This window comes from Hyla sarda, chromosome 1 (genome assembly GCF_029499605.1).
Source record: "Hyla sarda isolate aHylSar1 chromosome 1, aHylSar1.hap1, whole genome shotgun sequence".
Lineage (NCBI taxonomy): Eukaryota > Metazoa > Chordata > Amphibia > Anura > Hylidae > Hyla > Hyla sarda.
This window is the reverse complement of record NC_079189.1, coordinates 437,272-449,548: the sequence shown is the minus strand read 5'-3', so window position 1 is coordinate 449,548 and position 12,277 is coordinate 437,272. Positions and strand designations below refer to the sequence as shown.

Sequence of the window (12,277 nt, the reverse complement as noted above, 5' to 3'; positions counted from 1 at the left end):
AGCCAGAGAATCGTGCCGTCATATAATTAACCCCTTGTAGTAAAATGCAGAGCTGAGCAGCCAGAGAATCGTGCCGTCATATAATTAACCCCTTGTAGTAAAATGCAGAGCTGAGCAGCCGGAGAACGTGCCGGCATATAATTAACCCCTTGTAGTAAAATGCAGAGCTGAGCAGCCAGAGAATCGTGCTGTCATATAATTAACCCCTTGTAGAAAAATGCAGAGCTGAGCAGCCAGAGAATCGTGCCGTCATATAATTAACCCCTTGTAGTAAAATGCAGAGCTGAGAAGCCAGAGAATCGTGCTGTCATATAATTAACCCCTTGTAGAAAAATGCAGAGCTGAGCAGCCAGAGAATCGTGCCGTCATATAATTAACCCCTTGTAGTAAAATGCAGAGCTGCGCAGCCAGAGAACGTGCCGGCATGTGACTAAACCCCCCCCCCCCCCTTCCCCCGTTGAGAACGAACCCGGTAACCGACACACACAATATACACTACATAACCATGACAGGTGGCGGGGGTATGATGATAGCCTAAGCTCCCCGATACCACAACAGGGGCCAGTACCCTGGCAGAAAAACCCTAAGGTGACAGCACCGACCCGGCTGTAGAAATGCCGGTACCGTACTGCCACACGGGTTCGTGGGGGAGCGAGGACTCGCGCAGCCACCCCAACACAATAGCCGCAGCATGCCCCCGTCACGGGTCCCACTGCCGGAGGGGCCGTGCCAGACCCGCCGGAGGAAGAGAACGGGCCACGTGTCCCACTGTTAATGAAACCGGGGCCGGGGCCTGGCCGAGGGTACACCCCCGGACTCCGGCTTACCTCCGGAGAGGTGGTTGCGGAGAAACGCCGCCACCAAGGCCAGCCCCGGCCACTTACCCGTACCGCACCGCCGGAAACAGCTTCCGGTCAGCTGACTGGTGTGTCAGCTGACCTCTCGTCATGTGAAGAACCCGCGGCGTACTGTGCTAGGGGCACCGCGGGTTCTTATAGTGATTAACCCCGCCCCCTCTCACAAATACAGGCTAACTGCGTTAGCCTTCACACTTATTATCAAAAACAAAATAATTGTTGCTCAAAATAAGATTCAAAAGTTGTAAAAGAAAATCCTGAACCGCCATGGGGAAGTCTGAGGTCGCCAATGTCTTTTTCACTGCCATCAGGCCCCTTTCATTGCAAATAGAAGTGTATAAACTTGATATATCCAAGGAAACCAAGATTGTGTGATCTGTAATTTGTATAGGTTTAATTTTTGACAAAAAGTCATTGGTATCCTGAATATATGAAGCTGTCCGGAAAACAAAAGGTCTCAAGACCCTGTCCAAAAAAATGGATGCTTTACTCAATACAGCATCCCGACCCGATACTATCGGTCTCCCAGGGGGATCGCAGAGGGACTTATGGATCTTTGGTAAGATATATAACCTTGGTGTTATAGGGTATCTAATTATCAAAAATTTTTTCAGGTCTTTATCAATAAGTCCATCTGCGAATGCCTCCTCTACTATATTGGTAAGTCTGCCCATGATCTCTCTCATGGGATCCCCTTTCAGCTCTCTGTATGTCTGTACATCCGCCAGTTGTCTATAAATCTCTTTTTTATAATCAACAGTATTCATAACCACGACCCCACCACCCTTATCTGCTGGTTTGATTGTGAGGTCGTGGTTAGAAGCCAGTCCATCCAGTGCTTGTTTCTCTGCCAAAGATAAATTATACTTTCTGGTACCACTATCTTCATCTTTTAATTTCTGAATGTCTTGTTTGACTAAGGACATAAATGTCTCTAAAGGATGAGAAACAATCACTGGATTGAATGTGCTGGTATTGTACAATTCAAAATCTTTCAATTTCAACATCTGTCTCATAGGATCAATAGATGTGGTTAAGTTACTTTTATCTTGTGTATTGAACCAAATTTTCAATTTCAATCTTCTAAAAAATGTTTGTAAATCACACTCTAAACCAAACCAATCCATTTTGGTAGTAGGACAATATGAGAGACCCTTTGATAATACAGACAATTCAGTATCTGACAGATCATATGATGATATATTTACCACAGTTCTATTTATGTCTTTTTCTTGGGACCCTGGTTCCTGTTGTTTCCTTGTCTCTGGGGGCGGTGGCTTTGTGATCTTGTTTTTCCGGTTTCTTCTTCTGCCACCTCTTCTGGTTGGTTTCCTGTGGGGGTACTCCGGTTCCCCCCTTGACCTAAAAAACCTTTATCAAAGAATGCAGAAGTGTTAGATCCATCTGTTGACATTTTAGGTTTTACTCCTTTACGATTTATATCCTGTCGTGTATAATTAAACGCATTTTGATTCCAATTATATACTCGATCCTTTGAGTAGTCACTTAAATCTCTAAACCACTTCTTTTTAGTTTCCATAATATCAGTCCTGAATTTATTGAGGAAGGTTTTAGTTTTCTCCTTATATATCCCAAGATCATCTGAAGACAGCATAGAAGTCAAATCAGTCTCTAGAGATTCCAGTTTACCTTTCACTACCAACAGTTCTTGTTGTAAAAAGTCCAAGTTCAATAAGATGATATCAAGGGCATATCTATCGGATATCTCCTCAAATCTCTTCTTAAACATTGGATTCTCAGTATGTACAGAAGGTCTCAGTCGTGATCTCATTCCACGTGGTATGCGTTTACATTTGTAATATTCCCCCAATGTAATAAGGTGTAAATCCAAGACAATGTATCTCCTAGACTCGTTTTCATAGTTACGTTTAACATCATTGATAGTTGGTGTGGCCAAAAAAGCTGCATCCCCATTCAGTCCACCCAGGATTCTGTTCACCTCCTCCTCAGCATATGATGAGACAGGTGAAGCTTCGAGAAATTCATCCATTATGTGTGTGCAAGCAATAGCAATAGTTTAAGAAGAGATTTGAGGAGATATCAGATAGATATGCCCAGCGGCAGGACCCCATGATCAGACATCTTATCCCCTATGCTTTGGATATGGGATAAGATGTCTAGGGGCGGACATCATATCCAAAGAGAATCTCCCATGATCTTGTTCTATTTTCTAATCCTCCCCGGTCACGGCCCCCATCATGATAAACCACCCCCGGCCTTTATTTTTATTATTTGTTAGTTTTCTACCTTGATATTGTTCTGTATTTTCTGCTCAGTTTCAGTCAGATTCACAGACTGGGAAGGGGCGTTCCCCAGCAGGCGTGACATCATCTGAAGCCATACAGGGGAGAACTTCTTCCCTCTATTATTGTTATTGCACATATCCAAAAAAGCAAATACCGGCACCGCTAGCCACACGCAGCTGCAGCAAGGATCAATGGTAACCTGTGTTGTACCCGGACAGTCCCATGCAAATCTAAACGGCAGTGCCCACGTATAATACAGTTCATCCATAATGTTCACTTAGACAAGAGAAAGGAAAGGACGGAGCACATACCGTAACGCACCTGCATCTAACGTCACGGTATGTGCTCCGTCCTTTCCTTTCTCTTGTCTAAGTGAACACTGCGGATGAGCTATGATTGGCTAAGGCTGCACACACCCCCCTCAGCATTTCCTGATTTTGGACCTCTGCCAGGCCAGCAGGAGTCCAAAGTCTATGCAAGAGATGGGGGGGGGGGTTTAGAAATGTGCTCTGGACAAGAAGGGAGACACCTAGTGGCAGCTTTTTTAAACACATTTAAAAAATACATTACATTAGAAAGATTTTTTATTAACCATAAGGAAAGCAATAGCAAAGATTAGTTTTAATGACCGTGCCCATTTAAGGACAAAGCCTTTTTTGCGTTTTCATTTTTTTCCTCCTCGCCTTCTAAAATCCATTGGTTTGTTTTGTTTTTTTCATCCACAGACCCATATGAGGGCTTGTTTTTTGCAGAACCAATTGTTCTTTGCAATGACACTTAAAATATTTTATGGGGAAACTGAAAAGAAAAACGCAATTGTGTAACTTTTGGAGGGTTTCACCGTGATCTGTAGATTTTATCGGCATCACTTTTGATCACTTTTTATTTCACTTTTCTGGGATGTGGCAGAAAGCAATTTTTGATGTTTACACCATTCACTGTATGGGATTGTTAACCTACCGTATTTCTCGCCGTCTAAGATGCACAAAACTGGGGGGAAAAAGTCGGTGCGTCTTATACGGCGAATACACACCTATCGCGGCGGTCCCTGCGGCCATCAACGGCCGGGACCCGCGGCTAATACAGGACATCACCGATCGCGGTGATGCCCTGTATTAACCCTTCAGATGCGGCGATCAAAGCTGACCGCCGCGTCTGAAGCGAAAGTGACACTAACCCGGCTGTTCAGCGATTTCACCGCGGCGTCCCGAACAGCTTGACTGAATAGCCGGGTTAGTGCTTACAGGACACCAGGAGGGACCTTACCTGCCTCCTCCGTGTCTTCTCCGTTCAGGGATCCCCTGTATGGCCGGCGCTCTCCTTCCTCGTCATCACGTCGTTGCATACGTGCGTCGGCGTGCGTAACGACGTGATGATGGCGACGGAGAGCGAGGATACCCGACCGGCAGCAGAGACGTTCCGGAGCGACGGGGACACAGCGACAGCGATGGAGCGACATCCAGGGCAGCGGTGACGGGTCCGGAGCGGCGGGGACACGTGAGTATTACCTCCTATGCAGTGGTCTTCAATCTACGGACCTCCAGATGTTGCAAAACTACAACTCCCAGCATGCCCGGACAGCCAACGGCTGTCCGGGCATGCTGGGAGTTGTAGTTTTGCAACATCTGGAGGTCCGCAGGTTGAAGACCACTATTGGGTTCAAAATCTTTATTTTTTTAGATTTTGCACCTATAAATTGGGTGCGTCCTATAGGGTAAAAAATACGGTAATTTAAAAAAAAAATAGTTTAGACATTTGCACGCACGCACGCACGCACGCAGATACCAAATGTTTTTTTTTTTTTCTTTTTAGTAAAATGGGGAAAGGGGGCAATTTAAATTATTATTGAGGGCTGTCACGTCCCCTCCCATAGACTTACATTGAGGGGGAGTGGTGTGACTTCAGGACCCCCACCTAGCATTCTAAACGAACGCTGGGTGCTGCACAGAGATCGCGGGGGTCCCAGCGGCGGGAACCCTGCGATCAGACATCTTATCCCCTATCCTTTGGGAATGTTCTTTTTGGGGAAGAGTACAAGCATTTAGAATGCTGGGTGCGGCGGCGCTGGTTGTGAGGTCATGCTATGACACCTTGTGACGTCACGCCCCCTCCCATATAGGGGGGTGTGGTGTGATATGTTGTTGTTAGTGATCGCGCCAATGCTGACATGTGAGACCTTTGGACGGGTCTATATGTATATAGTTTTATTGATATTTAGTCACTATCTTGGGAATGCACTTTTTCCTTTGTTTTGGTGGATTTTAATATAGACTTATTAAACATTATGTCACCTCTAGTTTTTCTGATTCATGCCCAAGAGGTAAAAGGAAAACTAGGCAGAGGTGCAGCCAAAATGAGTACACTGTAAATTTCTTGTCGGAATTGCCAATAGAACTCCGAATAGTAGAGTCTGCTGGCAATCTGAACTTATCCTTAGTGTCCTTCCTTACAGTTTACTTCGGTGTCCGTGGCCAGAAAGACGTCGTCTATGTACTGTAGTATTCGGACTTCCCTAAGGGGGTTCACCTTGGGCTGGACTAGCTGACATTGCTTGTGAAAAGATGGTTGGAGAACCATAATGCAAATAAGAGAGAACTACATGTATATTCCAACCAGCTTTTCTAAGATCTTAAAAGGATTCCACAAGTACTTAGAGACAAATGGAGCACTTTCTACTGATCTAATCTCGTGATTTTTTCCTTAATCCATTCACTTAATCTTATATATTTAACTTTCTAGGGAACCTGAACGGTCATCCAAGCTAGACAATTAGGACAAGTCATTAGACACACACCCGACCCACAGTGTGCCTCCAGCTGTTGCCACAAACCCCCCCCCCCCCCCGGCCTGCTCGCAATGGCAATCCACCACTCTGCGCAATATTATAGGGGCCTGTGAGTCGCCGAGTGCACTTGCTGTGTACTAAAACATGTCGTGTGCCACGTGTCGTGCGCCAGAATTTTCGACAGGAAAAACCCTACCAACTCTCCACTTTACTCGGAAAACCCGAAAAAAAAAAGGGGGCATAAGCTGCCGAGAAAGAGGCATGTCCCCCAACAGTTTTTTGACAAATCCCAACAAAGATACTAATGTTCCCATATAAAATGTGGCAGATTTGAGCTCTGGAAAATCCAAAAGCTCAGAGCAGGTGTGAAAAAAGCATAACGTAGGGAAAATTGGTAAATACCATGAAAAAAATACTTGTTAGGAAAAAAAAGTACACAAAGAAAACTCCACTTTTAGTAAATTAGGGCCAGTGTCTTGTCTACAAAGGGGCATCATTTAGTTTTATTTTCCTGGGTGTCCCGTATAGTATGTCTGTCCTCTCTTTAAGATGTATGATCGCAGGGACCCCCACAATCTCCGTGCAGCCCTGGCATTCTGTGCCCGGTGCTGCCTCAGACGTGACATCACGCCCACTTGTGACATCACACCACGCCCCCTCCATTTATGTCTATGGGATGTCCGTTATGCCCCCTCCCATAGACATGAATAGAGAGGGTGTGGTGTGAGGTCACAAGGGGGCCTGGATGTGACGTCAAGTCTCGGAGGAAGTGCCCGGTCCAGAATGCTGGGGGCTGCACAGATATCGTGGGGGTCCCATCGAAGGGACACCTGCGATCAGACATTTTATCCCCTATCCTTTGGACTCAACTCGCTTAACATTCAGACAAATACAATTCAGTCTTGGACAGAAAACATACAAGACACCCCCTGACTCCTTAGATAAAAAAAGGAGAACTGTAAGGGTCCCTTTCCAGAATCAGTGCTCCCCTTTATACATAGAGACTGTTTTCAATCTTCCATAATAAGTTGTGACCATGAACTGTAACCCAGGGGCGTCCCAGAAAATCAAGCCAGCCTGAACACCGAGGGTGGTCTTTGTTACGGTTTAGAGGTTCAGCCTCACATATCTGTTTGACTTATCTCACTCATTTGACAGCACAAATAGTATAACTTTCCTTCAGGATGGTAAGAAAGACTTTTAAAGGGGTACCAAGGGATAGGGGATAAGATGTTTGATCACGGGAGTCCCTGTACATCTGTTTAGAACGCTGGGTGCAGGGGTCACGACCTAACGGCCACGCCCCTCATGATGTCTCACCATGCCCCCTCAATGCAAGTCTATAGGAGGAGGTGTGGTTGCCACCATGCCCCCTCTTATAGACTTGCATTTAGAGGGCCTAATGTGACGTCACAAGCGGCATGGCCGTGAAGTCACGACAAACATGCCGCCCGTTCCAAGCGTTTGGAACAAAAATGTTTTAAACACTGGGGCAGTGGAGTACCCCCTTAACTATATTCACAATTATCCTTTCAAGGAATGGACTTTGGAGATATCCAGTTCCTATTTGCGACCATTTAATCCTCTCACAATGGCTGTGGCCCGGTCAGAATAGACTATGATCCCAGATCACTGATTCCCCCTGATCTCCCTATTTTACACCCGTTGTAAATCTGAAAAGAAAAGGTGTAGCTAAGCAAAAAGAAAGTGAAAGTCGAATTATATTTACAAATATAAAAGGCTGGCAAATCCCCGATTCTCCTCAAACGGTCATCCCCGAGTGGAAGGAAAGGCTTCAATGGCCTCTTTTGACATCTAAGAACAGGTGGAGGACTTAAGTGAGTACTTCAGACTCTGTACAGGGTCAGGCCCTTCTCCTCCCTCGACGGTGGTGACCTTCCAGTTTGAAAGACCATTACGTCAGGAGAATCTTCTGCTATCGATGAGAGATCATCCAGGATTCATATGCAGGTAACTTTGTGTATCGATACAGAAGGACAACATTACAGCTTACAAGCTATTATGAGAATAGTCGTCAAACACGGGAGCAGCTTTTATAAGAAAGTATTGTGGTTATCTATTTTGAATCGTCTAAAATAAAAACAGGTGTCCCTGCACTGTGCATTATCAGGTTTACTGTTTTACTCTTTATCTTTATTATTTAGTAACTAGCTGTACTTTGTTTTCGGGAATGTCTATTGGAGGGGGCATGACGTCACGCCTCCAGTCCCGGAAACAAAGAACTTTCAGAGACTGGAGACACTGTCCGCATAGAATGAGCGTGCTGCACAGAGATTGCGGCGTTCGCAGTGGCGGGCCCCCCATGATCAGACCTCTTATCCCTTATCCTTTGGATAGGCTTACCCGCATTATGTGTAACCACAATAAAGAAAAAAAGATCTGGCACAGTGCTGTATACCTGCTAGTTAGCCTCCTATTAATGTATGACTCAGTGCGGCAGGTTTCTGCACTCCTGCGGGCGGTGCTACACGCAGGAGTGCAGAAACCTGCAGGGGCCTGACGAAGCACCAAACGGTGTGATCCGGCTGTGGCCCGACGCCTGATTTCCCCCGTTACATCTTCCACCTCCCGCTGCACCTCCGCCTGACCGCGATGTCTACCATTTGATCTGACTCCAAAAGATCTGGGCGAGTCGTTCCGCTATTGTTTCTTTGTATGGATTTTACCCGCAATATGGTTTCTACGAATTCTCCATGACTGCAACCAGAATTTTACTCTCCCTACTTTCAGGTGGAGGTCAGTTTTCCACATCGTAATAGGACTGACCGGCATTTTCAAGGCTTTGGTTATCTTTTTATAGTCTTTTTCATCTTTATATACTCTTTACCTGGGTACACAGGTCTTTTTGACAGTTCCTTTCTGCTCCCCATGGCTCAGTATCCACATGATAGAGATAAGTGACAGGTGTGGGAAATGAATCTTCAATTATTTGTATAACTTGTGTGTTCGTATTACCTTGTAATAAGGCCAAACACGTAAGGGTATGTAAACTTTTGCTCTGGGATATTTGGGTGATTTAAATACGGAGTAACTTAACTATGTGATAATAAATGGCTTCATGTGATCACTATTCTTATGAGGGGAGGAAAAGTCAAATATAACGTGTTTAGTTTTTTATTTTATCACATTATTTATTTTACACATTTCTCACCTCACATACAAGAACATGGTTTATTCTATGTTAATTCTCCTTTGACTTTAAAAATTAGTTTTCCTTATGAAAGATTTGCCACATACAACATCCAAAACCGCAGCTACCTAGTATGGTTTCTCTCGTGTCGAACGCAAGTCGATTTGTCTGTAAAACATTTCCCACATTCTGCACACGCATACGGCTTCTCTCCTCTGTGAATCCTCTCATGGGAAATAAGACCTGGTTTTCTCGTGAAACATTTCCCACACTCTGCACATGCGTACGGTTTCTCTCCTGTGTGACTTCTCTCATGTGCAACCACATGTGATTTCCTTGAAAAACATTTCCCGCATTGTGAACATGGATATGGCTTCCTTATGACATGAACTAGTTTGTGCGTAGAAAGACCGGATCTTTTTTTAAACTTTTGTCCGCATTCGTTACATTGCATATTTTCCCACTCATCCAGATCTATACTTGGGGTACCAGTCTGTGATTGGTCGGGAGAAGGTTCCTCTTGTTTAGGCGTATTATTATATGATAGAAACGTACTGTGAACTTTTGGATGTACGATCAGGGTAACGCGGTTTCTTCCTGAGGAGCGCTGCGCCACATCTTCTTCTTTTACTTTATAATTCAGCGATAACATGAAGTTTCCCTCGGAATTCCTACTTGAATTTTCTGTTTGGGTAAAAACGGGTTTTGTAAATTTTTTTCAAACCACAAATTAGCGATAACATTTTTCTTTCGCTAGAAACAAGTGCAGTTTTTGATGTAGGTGTTAAAGGGGTACTCCGGTGAAAACCTTTTTTCTTTTAAATCAACTGGTGGCAGAAAGTTAAACATATTTGTAAATTACTTCTATTACAAAATCTTAATCCTTCCTGTACTTATTAGCTGCTGAATACTACAGAGGAAATTCTTTTCTTTTTGGAATGCTCTCTGATGACATCACGAGCACAGTTCTCTCTGCTGACGTTATTATAATAATAATAACCCTTTATTTATTGTTGTCCTTAGTGGGATTTGAACCCAAGTCCCCAGCACTGCAAGGCAGCAGTGCTAACCACTGAGCCACCATGCTTCCCTTAGCATACATCTGCTATGCACGGTTGCTAAAATGGACAGAGATGTCAGCAGAGAGCACTGTGCTCGTGATGTCATCCGTGTTCCAAAAAGAAAGGAATTTCCACTGTAGCATTCAGCAGCTAATAAGTACTGGAAGGATTAAGATTTTTTTATATAAGTAATTTACAAATATGTTTAACTTTCTGCCACCATTTGATTTAAAAGAAAAAAGGTTTTCACCGGAGTATCCCTTTAAGGTCAGGATATATTTTAACTTCCTAGGCAACCTTGTAGCCCAATGCGATCAGACACATTGCCGGAAGTTCCATGCAAGTCTATGGGACATTTCCGCAATGTATCCCATCGCATCCTGGAATTATTACTTACCTGGGGTAACACCTCCTGGAAATATTACATAGCTGGTACATACATAGCTGGTACAGCACCTCCTGGAATTATTACATACCCGGGACCTCCTGGCATTTTTACATACCAGGGACCCCCTGGAATTATTATATACCTGGGGTAACACCTCCTGGAATTATTACATACCTGGGGCAACACCTCCTGTAATTATTACATACCTGGGCAACACCTCCTGGCATTATGACATTCCTGGGGTAACACCTCCTGGAATTATTACATACCTGGGGTAACACCTCCTGGAATTTCCTCCTTCACTTCCCTCATACATGGGTGATGGCCGCTCATCCTCTCTTCTTCATCCTCCACTTTATTATTAGTCAGATCTCCCCCCTGATGTGACATACAGAACAATTCACTACAATACAGCAGACAGGAGGAGCAACAGAGACCCCCAAAATCTACCCCCACATCTATGACTGCAGGACCCCCCTATAGAGATATAGGATCAGCCTCATCTACCTGATGCTTCTCTGGGACATTTCCCTCTGGACAGTCCTGGGAATACAGAGGGCGGGGACACCTCTCAGGTGGATTTCTATCAATGACTCCATCTGTAGGGAACACACAGTGATGAATAGATTATTCCATGTGATGATCAGATGATGGGTGTAGTAGTATCTAGGAGACCCTCCACCAATAATAGTCTCCCCCTCCTTACACTGCTGATTGGCCCAGAAATCCGTCTCCTCTTCTGGTTCATCTTTTACCTCAATGTTAACATCAATCCGATTTTTACCCTAAACAGACAAGAATGATTTACAGAATAAAAATTTGGTTCAATCACATTACGCCCAAAGTTTGGAAAGACTTTAGCGCCATCTACCTGATGCTTCTCTGGGACATTGCCCTCTGGACAGTCCTGGGAATACAGAAGGCGGGGACACCTCTCGGGTGGATTTCTATCAATGACTCCATCTGGAGAGAACACACAGTGATGAATAGATTATTCCATGTGATGATCAGATGATGGGTGTAGTAGTATCTAGGGGATCCTCAAAACAGCTTTTTCTTTTACTATCAGTGAAAGGTCTTCCCCTCCTTACACTGCTGATCGGCCCAGAAATCCGTCTCCTCTTCCTTCACTTTTATAGTGATCAGATTTTCACCCTTAAGAGATGAGAAATAAACATGTACAATGATCTTGGGTTCAATCACATTATATTTATATTTTGGAGACTTTAGCATTATTTACCTCATGGTTCTCTGGGACATTTCCCTCTGGACAGTCCTGGGAATACAGAGGACGGGGACACCTCTCGGGTGGATTTTTATCAAGGACTCCATCTGTGGGGAACACACAGGGAATGAATACATCAGTGCTGAATAGATTTCTATGTTACTAGGTAGTGAGAGTGATATCTATATTTCTTCGTGTCCTAACGACAGCACAGAAGGGATATTCAGGTCCCTTGACCTCTCCCTAGGACCACCCACCTAGAAACAATTGACCAACAAATTCTGATTGGATCCCTTCGCCAGAGGCTGTATAATGAACCCTGAAAACCACACTGGTTTTTATTCATTTGCCAGTGCGGGGTCCTGGCTATTTTGGTATTCAGTCACCTCTGCATCTGTATGCTGCCAGCCCAGGGTCCTGGCTAATGGGGTTAATGTAACTTTTTGCCTGATCTGAGCGGAGTTTGTTGTTTCTATATGCTTTGGTGTGCTTACCTATCCAGTCAGGACTGTGGCAAGCTTCTGGTAATTCCGATGTGCAGCA

The 12,277-nt window shown here is 44.5% G+C and overlaps 2 protein-coding genes across 5 annotated transcripts in view; one reads left to right on the top strand and one right to left on the bottom strand.

Moving 5' to 3' along the window:
* LOC130277649 (zinc finger protein 569-like) overlaps window positions 1-12,277 on the top strand; it is a 614,204-nt gene that overhangs the window by 340,121 nt on the left and 261,806 nt on the right. The window lies entirely within an intron of this gene.
* The window catches only part of LOC130299747 (oocyte zinc finger protein XlCOF7.1-like), a 113,154-nt gene that overhangs the window by 65,551 nt on the left and 35,326 nt on the right, over window positions 1-12,277 (bottom strand). Inside the window, exons 5-9 of the mRNA XM_056551489.1 lie at window positions 11,750-11,841; window positions 11,601-11,664; window positions 11,381-11,472; window positions 11,216-11,294; window positions 11,017-11,108 (exon numbers count right to left, since the gene is read on the bottom strand). Coding sequence (XP_056407464.1) covers window positions 11,017-11,108; window positions 11,216-11,294; window positions 11,381-11,472; window positions 11,601-11,664; window positions 11,750-11,841 — 419 coding nt within the window. The remainder of the gene's footprint in view (window positions 1-11,016; window positions 11,109-11,215; window positions 11,295-11,380; window positions 11,473-11,600; window positions 11,665-11,749; window positions 11,842-12,277) is intronic.